Consider the following 24,076-nt stretch of genomic DNA (forward strand, 5'->3'; position numbering starts at 1 on the left):
ATCCCCCGCCCTGGTGATTTGCGTAAGTCTCCTCCCATAGTGCACTAGGGCCTGCCCACCTGGTCGCCCTCTGGTAGCAGGCTCTGCCTACCTTGGTCCAGGTGATGGTGGGGGTGGGAACCCCTGAGGCCATGCAGGGAAGAGAGGCCGGAACACCCTCATTGGTGACATGGCGAGTGGCAGTTGGCTGGATTCTGGGCGGCACTTTTAAAAACAAACCGATTTCGACAGGAGAATAAGATGGTCACAGCACCTAGAGCCACTGCCGTCCGAGTTCATCCTCCTGCGTGTGGCGTGGTCAGGCGTGAGCCCTGCAGCTCATCTGCTCTGGGACTTTGGGTGAACCATTTAATCTTTTTATCTCCATATTCCCTGATCAGCGAAAGAGCTGTATTAACCCCAATCCCCTGCCCCCTTCCTTGGAGACGAACAGATGGGAAATGGAAGAAAATCGTGTTTGTGGAACACAGCGAGCTTTGGAAAAAGGTGTCAGGTCCATTTCTGGGCACCCTCCAGGTTGCAGGCAGGAAACTGCTGGCCTCTAAGGGAAGCGGGAAGGGAGAAACTGGACATGGACAAGTCGGTGGGGAAGTGAGGAGCCAACGGCTCTGACAGGCTGAGGGAAATGCCCTTCGCAGCCTCCCAGCACGTCTATAAAACTGCTGAATGGAAATGAACTGAGCCAAGAGGGGCCGTGCCGGCTGGCGGCAGCACCGGGAGAGGCCTGCGCCGCGCCCGGGGAGAAGGGAGGCGGCGGGGACAGCCCGGGCCCATCGCGCTCTGCCGCTTCCTGGCATGGGGTGGCGAGGCACGTCGCCTCTGAGGTTCGGCTCCTTAACCTCAGATCGTGGGGTCTAGTAAAAGCTGTCCCGGGGTAGTTACGGAAACTAAGCGAAAGCAGAGGCAGAGCCTGGCAGAGGGCTGGCACGGGGCGGGCTCAGCCACGGATGGCTGCTGGGCATTGGCCGAGGAGAGCCTAGCAGAGGGCTGGCACGGGGCGGGCTCAGCCACGGATGGCTGCTGGGCATTGGCCGAGGAGAGCCTGGCAGAGGGCTGGCACGGGGCGGGCTCAGCCACGGATGGCTGCTGGGCATTGGCCGAGGAGAGCCTAGCAGAGGGCTGGCACGGGGCGGGCTCAGCCACGGATGGCTGCTGGCATTGGCCGAGGAGACAGGACGGGCCCTTCTCTGAACTCTGGGTCTTCCCACATGGGGGAGTGGGGATGATGCGTTCTCTCTGCCCAGCCCTCCGGGGCTTATAAAGCAAATGAAACAAACAAACAGAGTATTAACAGACTTGTAAAATCACAAAATAGAACCAAACTTATACAATTTTAGTTTTTGTTTTACAATTCTCACCTTACATGAAAAAGAACATGCCTGGTTGGATGAGTATAGGAAACCCTGCCGGCAGGAGGACAAGTGACAAAATACTCGAAAAGTCCGAAAACCATCTACTCTCCGTGATGCAGAGATTAATTCCCCATGAATGAATTTTTCCCAAGGAGAGAATTAGTCACGTGGACAGAAGTGTAACTCAAGGATGGTCATCCCCTGGTGTTCACGCAAGTGAAATACTGGACACAGGGTGAGTTAAATGAGCAGGGCACGTCCCAACGGGGATGCTGCTTCAAAGGATGCTTTTAAATATTTATTGACATAGAAAAGTCACAATAAATTGTCAAGCAAAAAATCCAGGTTGCAAGAGAGTAATAGAGTGTGATCCCAGTTTTGTCTTAAAATATTTATACGTATAATGTACATAAGAAATTTATGAATAGATATATATAGAGAGAGAGAGATAAAAATATATCTAGAGAATATATCTAAATAATTTACATTATATACAGAGGGTGTGGGGGTGTACTCGTGTGTGTATAAAGTATTAACAGATACAAATCAAAATCTAAAAACTAGTTTTTCTTAGCAGTTTTATGTAAGTTTGTGGGGTTTTTTTTACTTCCCAAATTCCTAATTTTCCTGCAGTGAAAATGTATTATTTGTGTGATTTTTAAAAAGGTTTTCAAGATCAAGATCCCCCATGCTTCTTTTCCATCCTTTCCCATCTCCCACCCCACTCCCACCCCCTCGGGCCCCAGGCCTCACCCTGGACAAACAGCTCCACATTCCGATGCTGAGAGCCAGCGGTGTTGGTGACCACACAGCTGTAGCTGCCCGCATCCTCCTGCAGCACCTGGTCAAGGTGGAGGCTGCCGTCTGCTCGGACAGAAGGCCGGCCGCCAGGTGGGAGCTGGTGAGGGTAAGGAAGCAGCAGCTAGGACGGCGGCCCCTCTCAGAGCCAGCTAAGAGGGAACCTCAGGAAACTGCACTGTCTGCCAGGCCAGCAGGTGCCCAAGAGGCCAGGGGCTCAGGGAAGGTTGAGGGTCTGGGGTGTGCTGTCTGCTGGGGCTCCCTCAGGTAGGGGCCCTTCCTGCCCAGCTCACGTCTTCTCTGAGACTCGTCCACCCCCCACAGACCCCGCAAGGCTAGGTGACCTGCACACCTCTGACGCTGACCAACTGACCCAAGCTGAGCCTACTGGAGTCTCTAATGGGAGTGTGGAGTTGGGGCCAGAGCCTTTAGTCAGTAGGAGCCCCAAGGCATGCAGAGCAGGGCTTTCCTGTCCACTCTGTGGCCACAGAACAGAGGGGACAACCCGTCTGCAGGGAGAGAACGGAGCAGCGCAGAGAGGAGCAGAGGAGCGGTCACTAATGAGCTCCAAGGCACCAACAGCCACGACCAAGCCATCCATTGGCAGGATGGTAGAGGGCAACGGGTGCTATCCGTGCATTATCAGAGAAGGTTCTTGAAAGAGGCAGGAAAGTGAGAGTGGAAGGAAGAGGACACTCTGAAAAAGAGGAGCAGCAAAGCAGAGGCTGAGGCCACCTGGCCGCAGATACACTGCCCGCCACCCCCAGAGGAGCCCACACTCACGGGCCGGCCATCCTTCAGCCAGCGCCTCTCCGGGAGGGGCCTCCCAGCCAGGATGATACAAGGCAGGGACACGGGCTGCCCCTCCAAGACCCGGGCCATGGGGGCACCGCTGGCGATCTGCGGGGAGACTGTGGGAGGAGACTTGTCGGCCACACTGGGCTCCCTGAACGCACTCACCCAGGGGACAGGCTCCACGGCGCAGGGGGACCGGCAGGAGCGTCAGGACTGGGGAGCCCACAGAACTGGCCATGGACCCAACTGTCCCAAAGAATGGGGTGGCCCAGGGGTGCTCCTCAGGGAAGCCCATGCCTGGCTGCTCCCCCAAAAGGTCCCTGCCTCCCTCTACCCGCCTCTTCTCCAGATCCACCAGCAAACCGTGTCCAGTGACGACGAGCTGGGCCTCTGCCTGCACCTTCCCAAAGATGTTGCGAGCTTCACAGACATACAGGGCCTGGTCTTCAGGTGCCGCGCCTGAGGGGCAGGAAAGAGGCCACCACCTCTGGCTCCCCATCCAGGTCCCCCATCCACCCCATCCCAGGCTTCAGGGAGAGCCCTGGGCACAGGAGGAGCCCTGGGGGAGCCCCGTGCCCCGGGGCAGAGGCCAGGCCAGCCAGCCTCGCCCTGCAGAGAGAAGGATCAGGGGACTCAGTCGGGCCTGGGAAGGGTGAGAAGGCCTCCACCTGCTCATCTGGAGAATGGGGGTAATTTATCAGTACCCTGACTTGCAGGGTGGGGGCCAAGAAAACGATGCAAATAAAGCGCCCTGCTTCAGGCCCTGGCACACGGTGAGGGGAGCGGTGGTAGCAGGATGCAGAAGGCCCTGCCCAGGCTCACCCGCTGATGCATGACCTTCCATCAGAAGCAGTTCCCACCTCTTACCCCTAGCCCTAAGCTCTTACTTTCAAAGAACAGCACCCCCGAATCCAGCTGTCCAGTCCTGCTGCCTCGCCCAGGCCCCAGCAGCCGGCCATCTCCCCGGCGCCAGGTGACCACCGGCGGCGGGCGGCCCGCGGCCCGGCACGCCAGGAGAGCGCTCCTCCCCAGGTCCACAGCGGCATCCCGAGGCGGCTCCGTCAGCCAGGGTGCGTCTGCAGGGAGGTGACCGGTCAGACAGGCCCGGGGGCTGGACCACCTGGCCGCCAGGGGCCTGCTCCCGCCGCCTTCCGCCCCTCTCCTCCCCTTCCATCCCTGGGAGGCTCCCCAATTCCACTCGCTGTCCTGGGCCTGGGGGCTGGCACCTGCCCAGGGCTCCAGGTCCAACCTCAGCTCGGCCGGGTCGCCTGCTGGAGAGCTCTTGGGGACCAGCACAGAGGGGCTGGCCCTGGCAGGAGGAAGGCCCACCAGCGTGGAGTCGCGGGGCCTCGCTCTGCCCCCTAGCTGGGCAGGGAACAGCAGGCCTGCTCCCGGCTGCGACGCCTCCCGAGGAGCCCTCCTCCAAGGGGATGCGTGTGCTGCTGAGTTTGACCATGACCGTGGCCGGCAGGGCGAGGCCCACGCGGGGGCTGGGTGAGCCCCACTGCCCCTCGCACCCCCCGCCTCCTCCCGTCTCCCAGGCACAGGGACTTCCTTTCAGACATCTCCTGGACACATCTGGTATGTTGAACCCCCAGGTCCGGGCTGGGTCGTCCTCCGTGGATGGAGAGCAGGCCAGGGAGACCTGACTGGGCTTGGGCACCCACTCCCATGGCCCCTGCCCTTCGAGCCTCAGGGCCAGCCTTGTGAGGGGCTGCAGGTCATCTTTGCTCTCTTCTCCACACCTTTCCATGGTCACTGAACTTCTTTGTAATGAGCACGTCAAACTATCCCAAAATTAAAACATGCTTGGCATAAAACTTATGATCCAAAGTGGGGCAGCTGACACCAAAAAGGGGGCTGTAGTAGTAATTGCATCCAGGTAACAGGCCTAAACTACCCTGGCCACCTGAGTTATCAGCAATTCCAACAATCCACAAGAGGTGGAAATTTCCAATTCTTGCACACGTACCGTGAGTCCCGCACCCTTCCCCAAAGGTAATCACAGATGATTGTTTGCGGTGCTTCTTCCAGACTTTTCTCTAAGCTTTGTGCTACTTTTATAATCAGAGGGTGGGGAAAAGGAAGCAAGTTGTTTTCCAAAACAGAAACCCAGTCCTCTGTGTCCTTCAGCAGACCGAGAGCAGGTCCAAGCCCAGATGAGCCCAGGCCCCAGCCTGCGGCCGCCCAGCGCTGTCCACGGCTCCCTGGGCTGAGACCCACCCCAGGGAGGGCCCCTGCCCTACTTTTCCCCCACTGAGGCCAGCAGCATGGAACGGCCCCCACCTCTTGCTTCTTTCCGTCCCTCTTCAGAAATCTCCCCCATTCATCCAAACCATGACATCAAAATCCCCTCCCGGCCTCGGGGATTAGGGAAGTTCCAGGGCGATAGAAACATGACTTGGAAAATGACTGCAGAGAGGAAAAGAGACTTGGACCCGGCCTCAGACACCACCCGCACGCCTCTTCGTTTCTCACTGGGGCCTGGCAGCTGCCGCAGCTCGGGATCCAGCAAGCCCGAGCTCCAGGCTCACCCCAGGCAGGGTCACTAGTCCTGCAGAGCCCTGGCCACGGGGTGTCTGGGTCCTGCCACCCCTCTCGCCACCCTGGGCCCAGCCCCCTGGCCGGGTACCCAGGAAGCCTGCCTTCCCAGCTCAAACCTACCCTCCTCCACGAAGCTGCTGACCTGCTCCGTCTCGCTCAGATGGGCTCTCTTCGCTCCCTTCCTCGGCCCCCCAAAGTCCACTCTCCTCCCCATTCCCCTCCCAAGGCTCTCTCTGAACTCCCCACCTTGGAAAGGGCACTAATTCATCATCCGCAACAAACAGGAAGTATGAAGGATACCGTGTGGATTACCTGCTAAGGGACAGGCATTGCGACAAGCGCTTTTAGCAACGTGATTTCATGAACCGTTTCCACAAACTCCAAAGTAGCTATTATCCTAATCCCCATGAGGAAACCGAGGATCACAGAGATTAAGGAACCTGCTGGAAACTGAGCCCCAGGATGGTCCACGCGAAATCCCAGGCTCTCATCCACTGTCCCCCCTGCCTCTGCCCAGGCGCAGGGGACAAACTGCCCCCAGCCAGAGCCACACACCCCTCTTCCTTCCTCTTGCAGGGGTGAGTCCCAAAGCAGCCCAAATCCCAGATGCAGCTGCCCCACCCCGGGCCTGGCCAGAAACCAATGTGAGGCTTCTCTGTGCAGCCGTACCCGCCTCCCCTCCTCACCTGGAGTCCCCCAAATAAGGCAGGACCCCAGAAGCTTCACATGCCAGGGCTGGAGGGTCCTCTGGCCTAGTCCTCTTGCTGTGTAGTCGGGAGACTGTGGCCCAGGTGAGGGCAGGGCTGGCCTTCCCAGCGCCCCATCTACAAGGCCCAGCCACCCCTGCCTCCAGGCCTTGCAGATGGACGAGGCGGCCTGCAGGGAGAGGCTCGGCCTCAGCCCCACCCTGAGTTTAGAGGGACACCGCTCTCCCTCCACCGTCACCCCCCCAAGGGCTCATAGAATCCTGCCCCCATTTAAAGGTCCTGCACCTGGGCCCTAAGCTGCAGCCACCTGGGCCCTAAGCTGCAGCCACCCGGGCCCTAAGCTGCAGCCACCCGGGCCAGGGGCGCAGGGTGAATGCAGGCCCCCTCTTCTAAAAAGAAAGATTAGAAATTATATTTCATGGCAGCATTGGTACAAAGATGAAAATACGACCCAGGCTGGATTCATTTGATCTATTCATTATTATTATATTCCTTTTTTTAGGAGGTACCGGGGATTGAACCCAGGACCTCGTATGTGCAAAGCAGGTGCTCAACCACTGAGCTACACCTGCTTCACATATTATAATCATTTTTTATTCTGATTTTAAAAGAAATTGAAATTAGAACATTTTCCTGGGCCCCTAGAAGTACGGTAGGCCCTCGGCCCCATGCCCGCAGCTTCTGATGGAGAAGTTGGCCCCAGACTTCTCACAGCCTTCGCAGAGCCCAGCGTTGCCACTCTCCCGACCCTCCAGGCTGGCCGGAGGGCCCTCAGCACCCACAAAAGCACATGCCCTCCTCCCCTGCTCATCCACCCAGCAACTTGTCCAGGCTGGGAATTAGAAGCAGGGACTGAAATGAGAAGACAGAAAGAGGGGTGGGTGACAATCTATCTAGAGAGAAAGGGAGCCAAGGCAAGATAATATAGCTCAGGGCAGTTTTTTAAAATAATAGAAAGGGCACTGAACTTGGGGTGCCTGGGACGGAGCCCTGGTCACCAGTTGTGGGGAATCTCTCCATGGCGCCGAGCCCTTGCCAGCCCAGTCCAGCCGACAGCACCGGAGGTAGGGTGGGGGGAGGGTGCCCGGGCAAGCCTGAGGACCCTATAGGGTAGGCTCTGCTGTTAGCATTCCCATTTTGCAGATGAGGTAAGCGAGGCTCAGAAAGGTAGATGTAAATAACTTGGCCGAATAAGCCATAAGACCTAGATTCTCACCCAGGACCCTCGTCTGACAAACTCAAGACCCAGAAGATCAGGAACTAGTGCTTTGCAGCCTGGTCCACAAACATAGGTCCTCCTTCCCATGCCAGGAGGCCAGCTCCCAGCCATACAGCCGGAAGTGGGCACCGTGCCCACCGGTTCCCTGCCCTGGAAAGCTCTGCCAGCCTGGCCAGGGAGGCTGGACCACAGCTGCCACCCAGATGGGCAGGAAATTTGATTTCCCATCACCACTGCCAGGCCAGCTCGCTGGACAATTCTCTACCCCTTCCCTGAACTAGGGGTGAGAGGCTGCCAGGGGTCCCGTGCCCCAGAAGCCCTGCCTCTGGGGTGCTCGCTGCCTCCTCTCTCTGATGTGGGGAAACGACTTCAAGGCCAATGGCTGACAGGCAAGGGAGCAGGACCAGGCAGGCATGCCAGCCCCAAAGAAATAAAGCTTGGCTGAAAAGAAATCAGACATGGAGCAGGGGGTGGCTGCTCGTAAGGATGACAAGCAAAGCCCTCCCCGGAGCCCCCGTACCTCTCTGCTCATTCAGACCTCCTGGCTAAGAACAGCGGCAGCGGCACTGACCAGAGGCATTGGTATGCCAGGCCTTCTTACCTCTAACTCACACAACGTCCCTACGACGTTTACAGCTGACGAGCACAAGCCCAAGCTCACCCGGCCGGTCAGCAGCAGGAGGGGTCCAAGCCTGTCCCTGGAAGCTGCAGAGTGTGGCGGTTCAAGGCATAAACTCTAGGGTTCAGGTCCCGGCTCTGTTGCTTTCCAGTTGCATGACCTTGGGCAAACCCCCATTGATAAAGGGGATAAGGCCAGCACCCACTTCAAAGGGGTGTTGTGAGCGTGACATGAGTCAGTGCACGGAAGGTGTGTAGTGCTAGTCCTGGCTCACGGCACATACCACAGAAGTGTTGGCTATTACGGGATTATACCCACGACTTTCTAGAGTCACCCAGCCCTCCAGAGAGCCCGGCCACACAGTGTGCTTCTCAGCACGTCGTCTCCTCCTGAAGGCCTCTCACCACTGCCGTAATCCCAAGTTCAAAAGAGTATGCACAGCTCCCGAGGCCCAGAGAGACCCATTTTGGCCTGCCTTGGCCTCATCTCCCTTCACCCTCTCAGCCCCCCTCCCTTCCTCGTTTCTCTTGCTATCAGGAGATTTGCACAGGCTGTTCCCTCCGCCTGGAACACTGCTCCCCAGCTCTTCACCTGACGGATTCCTTCTGTCCCCAGCTTAGACATCACCTCCTTCCAAAAGCCTTCCCAGCCCCCAGTGTTGAGTTAGCCCCTTCCCTGGGTTCCCACAGACCCCCAAGGCTCCGACCTCCACATCCTCGGTACACTGAGTATTCTCATCTCCTCTTCACTCTTCTCCCTGTTCTACTCCAAGAGCAACACGCAGGCAGAAGCTGTGTTTGCCTGCTCTTGTATCTGCAACACAGGGCCTGGCACTTGGGCACCTGTGACCATGTGATGCAGGAGGGAACGAAGGAAGGAGCAAATGAAGGGGGGCTGAGGGCGCTCTAGGCCTGGAAGGATCCCAACCTGAGATGGCACCATCTCGCCCAGGCGCCGGAGCCTCTGAACAGCCTACTGAGGAAAGAAGCCCCGGCCTGCACTCCTCGGACAGCCCGCGGTCACCCCAGCCAGCCCCAGCCCAGCCCACTCAGCCTGAGCTCATTCTCGATTCTCTGCACTTGCCCGGAACTCCCAGCACCTGTCTCACTCGGGTGCAGCAGACCCTGAAAGCCGCATCCGTTCTGGCGCACCACGACGAGGGGCTGGGCCCAGGGCTTCCCAGCAATTCCCAGTGCCCGGGATCCAGGCCTAGAGCTTAGACACCATGGAAACCACGGCCCTGAGCCAGCCACATCTGTGCAGTCTTTTTACAGATTCCCCATCTGTAAAAAGGGGATAACTCATTTGTTAAGTACTCGCAAGGGCCAGGCCCTGTCCTGAGCATATGCCCTACCTCCTTTTACCCTCAGAGCAACCCAGTGATGGAGGCAGTATGAGCAGCCCCATTTTACAGGTGAGGAAAGTGAGGCTCAATGACTTGACCAAAGCACACAGATGATCAGTGACGGAGTCAGCTTGAACCAAACTGTCACTGTGTAGGCAGCCCCCAAGTTGCCCCCCACAACCACCACCTCCTGCTATTCTACCCTGTGGAGCCCCCTCCCACACTTGCCAGGGTTGGTCTCTGTGACCTTTGGCAGAATATGGCAGAAATAATGGCATGTCACTTCTGAGATGCAACTGGTTATAAAAAGACCACAGCTTTCATCTTGGACTCTCTCTCTTGCTCGGAGGAAACTATGTCATGAGCAGCCTATGGAAGAGTCCACATGGCAAAGAACTGAACTCTCCTGCCAACAGCCAAGTTAGTGAGACTGGAGCGGCTCCTCCAGCCCCAGGCAAGCCTGAGGCATCTGCACCCCCGCCACTATATTGGTTGCAATCTCATAAGAGACCCTGGGCCAGAACCACCCAGCTAAGCCACTTTTCAGATTCCAGGCCCTCAGAAACTGGGAGATAACAAATGTTTGTTGTTTGGACCCAGAGAATGTGGGGGCAATTTGTTACACAGCAAGAGATAACGCATACACTGTCTCCTTTCCAATCATCCCTTATATCTCAGGCTCTGGATTCATGTAAAACAAATTCCATGTGGGTAGTCTAGGTTGAGTAATTCTCTCCTCTCTGCTCAGAGGCAGAGCAAAGGTCTGGGGAGAGGTGCGAGGGTGGAAGAAGGTAGGAGCACAGTGCACACTCACGTCCAACCTCCAGCCGGATTTCCGCAGAAGCGTCGCCCAACTCATTGACGGCTCGGCAGGTGTAGATGCCGGCGTCCCTCTCCTGAGCTGCCGGGATCCTCAGGGTCCCAGAGCTGGAGGCCTCAGGGGCCAGAATCATTTCGAGAGCCCCTAGAGCAAGCAAAGACGAGAAGGCATTGGGCCGGTGCCCGGGGCCGCTGCGGTAGGCCGGGTTATCTGGGTGCTTGAGCCTGTGGACCCTGGGCTCCCGTGACGCCACAAGGCTGAGGCCTCGGAGGGGAGCTGGGTGTAGACGGGCCCTTCATCACCAAAGTCAGGACCCTTGGGTCCAGCCCTGCTGCGGGTTCGGGTCCTTCCTGAGCCACTCCGTGCTAGGGCCTCCCTCCTTGTTTCCCATTCTGCTCTGCGTTCAGACTGCAGTTGGGTCAGCTCTGGGAGAGGCCTAGGGAGGCCCGAGGTGACTGCACCCCACCATGCCTGCACCCCTGATACTTGATAAGGAAGCTGGGATCCTGCTGCTGGGAAGACGGGGGCAGGAGCCCCAGAGGCCAGGTCCCCCTGTGTTGAAGAGCAGCTCCTGTCACTCAAACGCCAGCTCAGGGCCGGGCACCATGACACAGGGTCGTTAACATAACCCGTACACAGTACTCTCACTCTCATTTTTCAGATTATCATCACCATCACTGAGAACACGGAGCACAGACCACTGCTCGAAGGAACGTACACCTAGGAATGTGTTTAATCCCCACACAAACCAACCTCTACTTTCCAGATAAGGAAACTGAGGCTCAAGGTGCCAAGTCACTTGTCCAAGGTCACCAGGGGAGCTGTAATTCAGACCTGCGTCTGGCTCTGAATCTTGCTAACTACTGAGCAGCCCCACGTCAGCCGCGTCGAGACCCGGCTGCGGGTGAGGCTGGGGGGCTGCTGGGACCGGCCGCTCTTTCCAGACTCCCCGTTCAATGTCTCCTTTCCGGAGTGCTGATGCTCCGGGGCCCCAGAGCCTTCTCTGCACCCAGCCTACCTCGATACCAGATGATTCGGGGTGGGGGCACCCCAGATGCCTCGCACGCCAGCACGGCCTCCTCCCCGACAGCGGCCAAGACCACAGCACTGATGACAGAGATCGACGGCGGGTCTGTGCAGGGAGGAGTCGGGGAATTTGGGGTCACAGCTCGGGGGCGTGGGGGGCATAGGGGTTGGGACAGAGACCTGAGGGGACAGTGGCGGAGCTCCAAAACGCTGCGTGCCCCCCCCCCCTCAGGGACAATCACACCTGGAAGATCTAGCCACCGCTGGTTTCGTAAAAGCCTCCCACCCAGGACCTCAAATTAACATCAGCCACTCCCTGACCAAACCTCCCCCACCCCCCACTGCTCCTCATTTAACCTGGAATAAAAGCCCCAAACCCACCAGTTCATAAACGCCCTCCATGAGCTGCCCACCTCTCCCCATCTCGTCCCCCACCTCGCCTCCTCCTCTCCCCACTCTCCCTACCCTTACTCCACCCCACCCCAGCCTCCCGGCAGCCCCTAGAGTGCACCAGGCTCATTCCCACCTCAGGGCTTTTGCCCTGCCCACTCCCTCTTCCTGGAATGCTCTGGCAAGGGTGGCCTCAGAGAGGCTTTGCTGGGTAGCATGGGCAACGGCCCTTTCCCTCTGCCCCTACCCGCACATCACTCCATGGCATCACTGTCTCATCCAGAGCACCTGCACTGTCAGAAGGTTTCTTATTCATTTATCTAGGTGCATGTTGGTTTTCTGTCTCCCGCAGTGGAAGATAAGCTCCACCTGGACAAGGGCCATGTGTTCACGGCTATATCCCCAGTGCCTGCGCACAGTAGATGCTCAATAAACATTGGTGGGAGGGCGGTCCCCGCCCCACACACATCCATGGCCCACATACCTGCATAGTAGAGGGTGACAGTCTCCTCATCTGTGCCAACCTCATTAGCGGCCTGGCAGCTGTAATTCCCAGCATCCTCTGGGGCTACGCCCTGAATGACCAGGGTTCCCTGGGCATCCACAAGGATTCTGGAATCATGCCATAAAAAGAACAAGGTCAACAGCAGAGGGTCAGCGAGCTCAGGCCACAGGGTCATCAACAACAGATTAATTCACATCACTAGCGACCGCCATGCTACACTGCACAATGCCTGTGTACATTCATGAGGCTCTACCAAGGGAGACGACCTGCCCAGACTCACACCCCAACCCTGGGGAGGCAGGATTCAGCCCAGGTCTGTCGGATCCGGAGCCTCGGCGCCTAAGCACTGGGCCCACACGGTTGCATTTTTATGTTTCCAGTGCTCTCGCCCCTGAGTCTTAAGTAGTCCCAGGAGGACGGCAGGCGAGTGCTACTCCACTTACAGGTAAGAAGGCTGAGGCCCAGGAAGGTGACGTGGGCATCCATGTCCACCTGCTCCCAGTCCCAGAGCCCCAGGCCCCTCACCTGCTATCCTCTTGCAGGGCGTGGCCCTCCCGGCTCCAGGAGAGGTGGGGTTTGGGGTATCCAGAGGCCGAGCAGCTGATCCTCACCTCCATGCCCTGCGAGAAGCGCTGAGACCTGGTGTGGATGCTGACCTGTGGGGCCTCTGGGGCCCAAACGTGGACAGGTGCAAGAGGGAAGAGAGGGTCAGAGCAGCCACGCTCTTCCAGGCACCCAGGCCCGGGCCCCCGCCCCTCCCAGCAGCCACAGATGGGCAAGGCAGAGGAAACAAAGGCCCTAAAAGGCCTAAATCCCTGGCCTGGGGTAGACTAGGCAGCCACCCAGAGCACTTCCCCAGGCCACACAGAGCCCAGGTTTCTCAATGCCCCCTGGCCCGGGGACATCCTGGCCTTCTGCTCTGGACCGAGTGCCTTGGAAAGACTTAAGCATTCCAAGGCTGGAGATGGCTCTGGTCCTCCAGAAATCTTGAGGTGGGCCCCCTCCTGCCTTAGAATTGGCCCTAAGTGTAGGTTCTACCTGGCCCTCTGAGAGCGCACAGTACAACAGACGCGTCTGGCTCAAGCAGACCCCACGGGCCAGCTCATCCAGAAACACACGCATGCCCTTCCCACACCCACGGCAGACAGAGCCAACAGGCCTCCTTCCTGCAGAGCCTGGATCTGGCCTCAGAATCCTTCTCAACACACTCCAGGCAGCGACTGCCACTCAAGAGTAGCTGGCACAGAAAAAGCTTGTTCCAACACCCTCAAGTTGGAAAAAGTACCCCAGGGAGAAGGGTCTGTCTAAATCCTGAAGAGACCTGAGGTGACAACTCAGCTCTCAAAATACCCAGCCCGGTGCTGCTTCCACCGCCTTCTAAACCTGCATCTGGTCTCTCCTCCCCAACCCCTGCCATGAACATCTGATCTCTGTGCTTTTACAAACTTCCAGTATCCTGATCCCTGCCCTACAGGAGAGGGAGCATGGACAATGGAGGTACTCAATAGCATGGGAAAAGGACAGGACAAGATGAAATGAGCCTAGCCTACAGCAGTAGAAACTTAGGTTAGATATTAGATGAACCATCCAACATCGAGGGCCATTAGACTCTGGCATAGGTAGTCACAGGAGGCTACAGACTCCTCTTTCCCTAAAGATGCAAAAACCATGGAAAGGGTTGGCACTGCCTGCCGGGGATGATGTCTAGGGCGGAGGGATGGGCCATGGGCTCTTGAGAGGAACATGAGGTCGCGGGTTGACCTGGGGGGACAGCATTGGTAGGAAGAGCCTCACCTCGCACCAGGAGCCAGACAGAAGCCCTCGTGGCCCCATTGGCGTTGCTGGCCACGCACTGGTACCGCCCCCCGTCACTGGGGATGACGCCGCGGACCTCCAGGGACTGATCGGCCAGCTGGGAGGCTCGGCCCCCCGAGGCCGGCAGGGCTCGCCAGTCCCGGATCCACGTCAGGTTGTAGGGGGCCTCGCCCAGCACCCGGCAGGTGAGGACGGCCGTCTCCCCCGGGGACACGGTCACGTTGGGGGTGGGGCCCAGCTGCGGCGGGGGGTCTGCGGGACACGAGCACAGGGTGAGCGAGGCAGCCCCGGCAGCGCCCAGCCCCGGGAGCCCTGCCCCAGCCCCGCCCCGGGCCGCCGCCGGGCCACATCCTCGCCTCGGGGACGCGCTGACCCGGCGCTGCTCGCCATCCCCGGGCCGGGCGACGGCATGAGCGCGCCTTCCCCACCAGAGCCCCCACAGTATCTACCAAGGCCACGCCACTCTTCACACCTCGAGCAATAAATCCCTCCCTGGAGAACGAAGCCTTGGAAATAACGCACGGTGGGGGGAGCGTGTGCGTGCAAAACTATTCCCTGTGCAAATAGCAGGGCTATCATGGTCAAAATTCAGAAATAAGGCCACTCTCCCCCAGTGAGGGAAGAGCTAAGAAAAGGAAAAAAGCCAACGGACGTGACGTCTCCGAGACCCTCTGACACGGACAGAGAGCTGGCAGGGAAGAGCTGGGCCCACACAGGCTGCCGTGTCATGTCCAAACACGGGGGGCTCAAGAAGGCCACTCAAACTCTGCGGTCACTCCAGATGTCATTGTAGAAACCACCCAGAAATGGCATTCTGAGCGCGAGTGGGGAAATGTGACTATGGGCAAAATTAAACAGTACTGCTAATTACTGTTAATTTTGTTAGCTATGACAATAGAATCATTATACAGAAAAATCTACTTGATTTTTCTGAGATACATACTGAAATGTCAGGATGCCTATGATTTATTTTAAAATATTTCAGTGAAAAAAAGAGGAAAAGCAAATATGGCAAAATAGTAACAGGTGTTAAAGCTAAGTAGTGGCACACAAATTTTCTTATGCAATTCTTTCTACTCTTCTGTACTCATAATAAAAGGGGAAGTTCCGTTAGCTGATGCCATGAAGCATGTTTGTTGATCCGCTATATTTTGGGGTGGTAAAAATACAGGTTGTAAATCAGGTCCCATAATACTCTCCCAACCTTTGTTAAAATGCACACATAGAAAAAGATCTGGGAGGAAGTAAATCGAACTGCTCTCAAGGTTATGTCTGGAGTGAAGGTATTACAGGTCGTTTGATCTTTTTTCTGTTTGTTTATATTTTTCAACCTTCCTGCAAAGAATGTGTGTGTGCAGTTCTTTTTTTGGATTGAAGAATGCAGAATGGCTAATCTTTCCATGTTTGTTAGGTTCCTTTTCTTCTCTCTAGGATAGCTTAGGTTCGTAATTTAAAAAAAAAAATTAAAGTCAACTTCATTTCCAGACATTTGGCAGAATTTCCAACCTTTCCTGAGCTGGACGGGGCCGTCCTGGGCAGGACACCAGGACTGGGAGGTGGGTGGTGGTCTGTGAAAGGGCCTGGGGGTCCGCCAAGCCAGCACGTCAGCAGGGGGCTGAAGGCATGCCCCCAGCCAGCCTCTCAGCCTCCTTCCAGCTGAGACCCTCAGCCCGTTCCCAGCTGAGACGGCCCCAAACGGGGGCAGCAGGCAGGCGGCAGCGTGGGCAGCTCCCCCGCGTTTGGAGACACCCCAGGAGGAAATCCTAGAGGGGAGAATCTGGGGAGCGGGGCACGAAGGGACAAACCTGTGATGACAACCTGGGCCTCGGCGCGTCCGGCCCCTGCCCTGCTGACCGCCACGCACTCGTACGTGCCTTCCTCTGCCGCGGAGGCCCGGGGGATCTCCCAGCTGCTGTTTCCTGACGCCCTGGGAACAGAACAGCAGGGGACACACCATCACACTGACCCCAGCCAGGGGTCCCCAGCCTCATCTGACCCTCTGGGGCCTCGGGCCCCTGAATCTTGCCCAGAAGGGGGGCCTTGCCCCCTTTGTGAGGCTTGGAAAAGAGGCAGGCAGCCAGGAACGTGCAAATTCCATGATATGCTGTGTGTCTTGAGCAAGCCCCTTCCTCTGCGCCGTGGGCTCCCATCCATAAGGAAGAGGCTCTCTAGGGGTGCTTCCTGCCCTGACCCCCACGGAGCTCTCGGCAGCCCAGCCCTGCAAGGGGTGAGTTTTCCAGAGGCTGAGGGAGGCCCACGGCTCGTTCAGGGGGTGATGGCCCAGCAGTGGCATGAGTCTCGGGCGGCCACTCTCACCCACCCCCAGCCAGGCTGTGCCCAGGCGATGCTATCACTGAGACCACGTCCCCCTCCTGCCGCCCACTCCCCTCAGACCTCGCCGGGGCATGAGGCTCCTGGGAGCCCCGTGGCGGGGACAAAAGGGTTGGCCGCCTGCCACTCACTGGAAGTGCCTCTGCTCGCCCAGCTTGGCTCCGTCACGCCGCAGCTGCAGCCGGAAGGGGAGGGTGCTGTGTACCGAGCAGGAGACCAGCAGGGGCTGGTGCCGGTAGCCGTGAATCCTGGGGGGCATGCTGACCAGGGGGGCGCCTGCAGGCAAGCAGTGGGACTCAGGATTCCTCCTCCTTCCCCCACACCCTGCCCGCCCCACACCTAGCGACCCAGAGATCCACAGCGCGGGTCTGGAGCCAGAAGATTCAAGCCCTGCCCCGCTGTCCTGAGGGTCACCTTACTTCTCTAAGCGTCTGTTTCCACCTCTGTAAAATGAGGGTAATCACGGTACTGACCTCACTGTGTCGTTGGGAGGGGTCGGTGAGAAAGAGTGCATGGAAAGCTTTTAGCATAAAGCACGTAACCCCGAAAGCTCCATCAGTTCAAGATAAGGTTACTTTAATGGTTTCTGAAAAGTCTACTGAACACAGCACCGGCCAGGATGGACAAGCCCCTTCTCAACTCTGTGCCACCATCTTCTCAGTTGTACTGGCGAGAGGAGTTAGACCAGTTCTGAAATCTGATGAAATGCTACCCAAACTGGGATCAGGCACCCCAGGGTGTGGGTGCAGCTACACAAGCGCTCATCAGCCTGGAGGGTCACTTTTTTCTCAACGATGTTGGAGGGAACATTTAAAAAATAAAATAAACATAGATGGAGCATGGCTGTGAATTCACATGCATTTTTGAGATAAAACAAGAGACTTCAGTGAAATCTCACAGCTCATGATCAGCCCCTGGGGACCCTCATCAGACGCCACTGCCCCCTCCAGACCCTGGCCTTGGGTGACACAATCTCTTTCCTTGGCTATTGGAGTTACTTCAACGGGAGAGTGTGAGAAATGGCGCTGAAGGGTCAGTTCTTGCTGAGCCCCCAGGCCCGCGCTCACCCTCTGCTGCTGCCCTCTCCCCCGCCCCCATCAGAATGGAGAGGAGCGCTCCTGCCTGTAGAGCTGCTCCAAGGGGGAGACACTGCCAGATCTCAGAGCGCAGACCTGGGGGTGGGAGGGCGGTGGGTGACATCATGCTGCAGGCTTCCCGCCACATCCCGGGGGAGAGGGATGTCGGACCATCCAGTCACGTCCTCAGCTGTGTGCAAAGCAGCCATCACTCACCCACATGCTGGCAGCCTCTGTGAGGCCAGCTCAGGCTCCCCCTCCCATAAGCCAAAAGATGCCTAGGCACTGAGGACCCAGGGCCAGCCTTCACCATTCCCATATCTCCAAACACAGAGCCTCCTGCTCTCAGCCAAACTCCCAGCTCACCCACCCCCAGCCCTCCCAGACCTGGAGAAGTAGAGAAGCAAAACCCCAAACCTCTCTCTCCCTCTCTCCCTCTCTCATCTCTAATCTAGAGCAGAGATGGAGACCAAAAGCCAGAACTGATTTCCAAGCTCTTGGATCCATCTGAAAGAACATAGAGAGCAAACAGAGGCTGTTACTCCCCCTGCTGAAATTCCTTCCTGGAAAGCCCTCCTCCAAGCTGTGCAGGCCAAGGGAGAGGAGGCCCAGCGGCCACAGCAGGAGAGTGGAAGCTGTAAAGAGGGGAATCCCAGCCTCCGCACACAGCCCAGCCCTGCCCGGCCCCACCCAGATCAACAAGCCCCGCCCCTGCCACCAAGGGCATCTTGGCCAGCCTCAGGAGCTGCAGAGGAGAAGGAGGGTATCTTCCCTTCCCTGCATTCCTGTTTGAGGTGGATGGAGGACACTGCCCCTCACTGAGATCCACAGCCAAGAAGATGCCAGAATGTCAATGACATCGACCTCTGTAAGCTCCTGCCAGGCCACCTGCAGGGACAGGGAGGAGTGGGCAGGAGGAAGGCAATGGAGCTCAGTAAGGACGGCCAGTGAACTCAGACCAGAGGCAGACCAAAGACTCAACCCTACCCCCTGGGAGCTCCCAGCCTAGATCATGAAACCACAGGAACATACAGAAAGCCAGAAAAAAGCCACGCATGTGGGAACAAACACAGTATGACCAAAGACGGGATGACAGAACAATCTGTGACTACAGCGATGTGACAGTAAGAGCAGCCAGCATGTATAGAGTGCTTTCTTCTGCAACCTCCAGTCTCTGAGCACCCCATGCACTCTTTATGGGGAACCCTCATAAAGTGGCCCTGTAAGTGGGTGGCCTTAGTTTCCTCATCTATAAAATGGGGTCACATCTCAGAATTTTGTAAGCATGCAATGCATGGCAAGTGCTTGGCCCAGAGCTGGCCCATGGGAGATGCTCAAAATGGTGGATAAAATTAATATTACTATGATTATTATAATGAGTATGATTATGGAAGAGCAACTACCCATGTCTGCCCTGCCATGCTGTGTCCAAATGCCTAATACTGTAACTGACACATGATAGATTCTCAAAATGAATGTTGGATGGATGGATGGATGGATGGATGGATGGATGGATGGATGGACAGATGGGTGGGTGGGTAGGTAGGTGGGTGAATGGATAACGTTGTACTAAATTTTTGAGCAGAAGGTCACATATGAAACATCTCCAGTATTTACCATAATAACTTGCAGGGAAGAGCTGCCCAACAGAAGTTTAAGGAACAAACATTTCCCAATCTACTCTAATCAGGGAAGGCTTCCAGGAAGAAACAGAACTTAGAGTGAGCCAGAGCAGCCGAGAGACAAGAGACCACTCACCTGGGGCCACCCTGCTGTAGGCAACTCCAGAGACTCGGAGAAGGGGGTTCCCTTCATGGTCCTTGCCCTTCACCTTGAGGTAGAAGCGGTCCTGGGGGGCCCAGAAAGGCGGCCCGCCCCACAGCTGATGACTGGAGCCACTGGATAGGGGTTCAGTGGGCAGAGTCAGGAGGGGCCGCCCTGAGCTGTGTGACAGCTCCACTGAGTCCAGGCGGCCAGGTGCCTGCAGGCCTGTGGAGTTGATCACCAGGGAGATGGGCACCCCTGCAGAGGGAAAGGCGGGTAAGCAGGTGCTGCATGATCCTCTGCTCTTGATCCTCCCCTAGCAGGGGGCCTGGAACCACATCTCAGGGACCCAGGCTTCCTGGCCCTCCTTCACCCACTCCCCCACCTTCTCTACCTACCCGTGTCAACTAATGCTGGGGGTAAGATGAGGAGAGGGATCTTGCCCCTGTCCATGGTCCTGAAACATCGTTGTCAGTCCAGGTCTCGTTTCCCCAATAACGCGATGCCTGCCCCTCCCCGTTCCTGCAGACTCCACCCCTCACGGCGTAGAACCGGGAAGGGGCATTTCTCTCCACCACCACCACTGCCAGTAACTCTGGTGACCAATCTTGCCACCTGCTTGGACTTTCTTTGACTTTCCTTTTCTATCTTAATGGGAATGTGGTACTTTTCACATCATCTCGGGACAGGACTGCACTCAGATTTCATAATTTCCTTAGTTGATTTTGAAATTTTTTGTCAAGCCTTTCACTTTTTGGACAGTTATTAATTTTTTCTCTCTCAAAGATCATAAACCGGGGCCTATGGATGTGGTCGGTTTGGTCCACAAGAGACCTTAAAATGTATTAAGAAACACTGAATAATCTGGAAAGTGTACATGAAAATCTAGATGCCCAGTTTCTTTGGGGAAAAAAAATGAGTGTGTCAACCCTGGGCGCCCATTCCCACGTGGCCAATCAGCTCATGGTATGCAGTAGTTTTCCCTGTGGCTGGGGTATCCAGTGCCCTGGGTGCCCAGGTTCTTTCAGGAGGGAGAGTGCTGGGGCTTGCAGGCACCCTCAGATCCAAGTGGGTCTGAGGATCATTTGGGAAACTCTCACCTTGTGCTTCCAAACTCAACATCCCTCCCAGGCCACCCCCAACCTCATCAACCTCTGGGGCATCTAAACATTCACCAGACAAGTTTTGAGGAAAACAAAGGGAAAGATATGAACTCGATAACAAGGGGAAAGCATAAAGGTGGGTCCTGGAAGTCTTTGGTGATAGGGAGAATGTCATCAAGGTAAGTTATCACCATGTTACCTTGGCTGGGGCTGATGGAGATGATACTGGGCTGGGACCTCAGTTTACCTCCCTGTGATATGGGAGCATGGCTAGACTTAAGCCTCTGCAGGGTGTGTTCCAGAGTTACACAGAGTCAGCCAGCCAAGCCTGCCCCCCAGAACTCCCTCCGCTTCCCAAAGCCAGGGCCCATCTCTTCAGAAGGTGACTCAGCACCACAGTACCTTGCAAGGGCCACTCGATGGTGTGGTTGAGATCCACAGAGGGCTGAGTGGAGAAGCCAGCGTGGAAGTCAATGTTGCTGATGCCCGTAATTCTCACTGAGTGGCGGCCGCTGCTGTAAATCTAGCACAGGCCCGGGCCTCACTTCACTGGAGCACCAACCCCAGCACCCAGCTCCCGGAGAGGAGGCAGCCAACCTGACCAAACTCTGGACCGGCGAAGGCTGCCAGGCCCTGGGCCAGCAGTGGGAATTCTCCAGCCTTTGCGGACAAGTAGGCAACTTACCAGCAACCGTGCCCCAACATGACACTCCCCCAATGAAGAGGAAGGAGCCCCAGCTTACCACACTGACCTGACCAAGACTCTTGAAGCTGCTCTGCCTTTTCAGCTCTCCCAATTTCTGCAGGCGCAACTGTCTACCTGCGTATCTAACCTGTTTTGCCTTCTCCATCAGCATTAATACTCTTGGCTCAGAGAAGCCCAGGGTTTGCAAAGCAGGTGGTCAATGCTGCCACCTCACCCACAGCACCTAGCATAGGCACCCAGCAAGTGCTCAATAAACATTTTTCCAATCAGCAGGAGCTCACACATCCTCCCAAGGCAGCAGCCAACCCCATCCCAGGATGCTCTGTCAGAGAATTCTTGCTTACAAAAGAGCTGAGCCACGCCCCACCCCCCCTCAAGTCTTTAGTTTCCAGATCTGTGCAGATTAGAGCAGGCCTTGCTTCCCCTGACAGCCCTGGACCTGAGTCATCCCTCCAGGGTCATCCTTGCTTCTTTTGCACAACCTTCACAGGACATGGTTCTGTGTCACAAACCAGACTGATCTCCCACTTCTCAAATCATTTCTCCAAGTCCTTCTTTTAAGTACTAATCCCAAACCACACTACATGGGTTCCTCTCATTGGTGCAAAACAGAATGTTCCTCCTTTGTTCTTGACCCTTTCCTTCTACTGATTTGCCCTAGACATCACCATCCAGGCCCTAGCCCTAAGCTTCCCTGGGCCCTAGACCTCCCCCCCCAAAGCAAATTTTGGGGAGAAAGATGGTGCTCCAGCTCAGTGGAACTGATTACCCCCCCAACCCAGTGCCTCCTACCTTGATGGACCATAGCCCAGGATGCTCCGGCTTGAAGGCCACGACCTTGGCTGAGTCAGGGATGTTGAGGAGCACGTTGAGGCCCTCATCCTTCTGCAGAATCCTCCCTGCAGAGCCCCAAGAACTGTTGAGTCCCCCAACACTTTCCTGAAGGTGATGGGGGACCCACCCTACCCTTAGGAACCTATGGCCCACTAAACATCAGCTTCAGGCTTCCCAGAGGATCGGACAAGAGGGTCCTCAGACTGCCACCTCATTCTGCACTCCACCACATCTCTCCCCAGGTGCTGGCTAGACACCTGGTCCCTAGACCTGGGTAATCATGACATCCTCAGAACACAGTTGGGCAGGTGGCCAGGGCACTGACTCTGCCTCATTCTGTGGCCTTGGAGCTCCAGCTTCCCGTCTGTAAAAGGTGTTACTAATTCCTGCCCTGATCAATGCACAAGGCTAGAGTGGGAATGCAAAGAACTAGCATGTGGAAAGCTCTGTGTGAGCCTCACTTTCTAGAGAATTCTCACTGCGTGGCTGCCACCAGCCAACTGCTTCCTGTCCCACCACAGGCATCACCTCTGCCCTTCCCTCGGTCTCCACCCCATTCTCCCTGTTCCTGGAACCTTGTCTCCAAACCCTTGCCACCCTGGTTCTCTTTCTTGGTCCCACCCTGGGCTCCCAGCTCAGTCTCAGAGAGGAGGCAGGACGACAGCCACGGGCGGCACGTACCCAGCGGGTCACGGACTTCGATCTCGGGCCCCGGCCCACTCAAAGAGATGGTGACCTCCTTCAGGCTAGGGTCGAAGGGGATCCGCCACGTGTGCTCCCCCTCCTGCTCGTGGTCTGTGGACAGCAGGTGCACCTTGGAGGTCTGGATTGCTGACTCCACCCACTTCAGCACCTGGGGAGGCAGGTGTGAGAGGCTGAGACAAGCAGAGGCCCCTACCTGAGGCAGGGTCTTTAACTGGCTGCCAACAGGAGGCAGAAACGGGACCTCCCGTGGGTTTTGATGCCATGAGGCTCCATACAGGCTCTCCAGGTCACCCGAGGCCACGCCATTCCTTGTTGTCCTACCCCAGGGCCTGGTCCATGTATCGTTACCCACCTGGTTGCTGGGGGCTCTGAACTGTGCTGTCCGAATTGAGGCAGCCAGAGGACTCAGCTCAGAGGGGAGAAGCAAGAGGGTGTCCCTCTGCTGGGAAGACTGCCCCACTTGGTTCACCTGGCCAGCTTCAACTGCACCCACCACTTCTTCCTCCAGGAAGACCTCCTGATGCTGCTCAGGCATGGAGCTAAACTGGAGATATGGAATCTCCCCCAGGCCAATATGGTTCACCAGCACCTCCCAAGGGGTCTCAGACTGTGCTTGCACAAGGGTGCTGAGTTGCCTAAGCAGGACCGACAGGACTGCAGCAGAGGCGCACAGAGTCCCTTCCTGATTCATGGAAGTTGAAGGAATAGTGAGATGACTACGATGTTGAGGAATCTGAAACCCTTCATTTTTAGAATTGTTTATCCAAGCTAAAATCACATGGCCCCACTGAAAATCAGACAACAAGCAAGGACCGCACCCTAGAATATCATATTACCTCGGAACACACTTAGTGTAGGATTTCAGGGGCTCTCAAACTCCCTCAAAGATCCCCCATGAGCCCAGGAAGAAATCATGAATCCATGGACCCCATGTGAACATCCCTTGGTTCAGTCTAAGATGGCATCGAGCACAAAATTATTTAGTTTCTCCAAATCCTTACCATGGCCTTTAAGACCCTATGTTCTATGACCCTGTCCACCTGTCCAGCCTGACCTGGGGCCCTGACTCTCCCCAAGCTTGCTATGCTCTGCCCCCAGGCAGCCCCACCCAAAATGCCCTTTGCTTTGCCTGGAATGCCCTGCCCCCTCTTCAAGGTCCAACCTCTGCTTCTTCTTCACCTCTTAGCTAGAAGAGGCCTTTCCAACCTGGGCAGATCCTGCTCCCTGGCATACACTGAGGTCTATGCTTTCCTTGCAGCACATTGCACCTAATTATTCCTATTTACTGGTTCCATGCCTCTTTTCATGCTGGCCTAGAACCTCACAAGGGCAGAGACCTTCTGCCATGCCCGTGAGTATCTTAGCCCCGAGCCCAGGGCAGGCCATGGAGTGGAGCACTGTAGGACTTGGGGACTGGCAGGTGTGTGTGAGTACAGCAGCACGTACCTCCTGAACAGAGTCATCACATCACCCCCAGGACATATCACTCAATTCCCCTCCCTTCCCCCAGCTCATTCCCCCTCCAATGTGCAATAGGCAAGTCTCCCAGGTTCCTTGCCAGGAAACCAGGAGAGAGGGAGAGATAGGAGGTCCCTCAAGCCTGGGCTCTCTTTCCAGGCCAA

The 24,076-nt window shown here is 56.6% G+C and overlaps 1 protein-coding gene across 1 annotated transcript in view; it reads right to left on the bottom strand.

Annotated features, from left to right (window-relative positions):
- Positions 1 to 24,076, bottom strand: part of HMCN2 (hemicentin 2) — a 151,392-nt gene that overhangs the window by 103,130 nt on the left and 24,186 nt on the right. Inside the window, exons 5-20 of the mRNA XM_071216527.1 lie at positions 22,431 to 22,602; positions 21,708 to 21,814; positions 20,612 to 20,732; positions 19,101 to 19,364; positions 16,398 to 16,542; positions 15,741 to 15,862; positions 13,915 to 14,187; positions 12,646 to 12,787; positions 12,100 to 12,227; positions 11,218 to 11,331; positions 10,194 to 10,343; positions 3,833 to 4,021; positions 3,309 to 3,404; positions 2,934 to 3,061; positions 2,106 to 2,250; positions 92 to 204 (exon numbers count right to left, since the gene is read on the bottom strand). Coding sequence (XP_071072628.1) covers positions 92 to 204; positions 2,106 to 2,250; positions 2,934 to 3,061; positions 3,309 to 3,404; positions 3,833 to 4,021; positions 10,194 to 10,343; positions 11,218 to 11,331; positions 12,100 to 12,227; positions 12,646 to 12,787; positions 13,915 to 14,187; positions 15,741 to 15,862; positions 16,398 to 16,542; positions 19,101 to 19,364; positions 20,612 to 20,732; positions 21,708 to 21,814; positions 22,431 to 22,602 — 2,409 coding nt within the window. The remainder of the gene's footprint in view (positions 1 to 91; positions 205 to 2,105; positions 2,251 to 2,933; positions 3,062 to 3,308; positions 3,405 to 3,832; positions 4,022 to 10,193; positions 10,344 to 11,217; positions 11,332 to 12,099; positions 12,228 to 12,645; positions 12,788 to 13,914; positions 14,188 to 15,740; positions 15,863 to 16,397; positions 16,543 to 19,100; positions 19,365 to 20,611; positions 20,733 to 21,707; positions 21,815 to 22,430; positions 22,603 to 24,076) is intronic.

Source organism: Dasypus novemcinctus, chromosome 8 (assembly GCF_030445035.2).
Source record: "Dasypus novemcinctus isolate mDasNov1 chromosome 8, mDasNov1.1.hap2, whole genome shotgun sequence".
Classification (NCBI taxonomy): domain Eukaryota; kingdom Metazoa; phylum Chordata; class Mammalia; order Cingulata; family Dasypodidae; genus Dasypus; species Dasypus novemcinctus.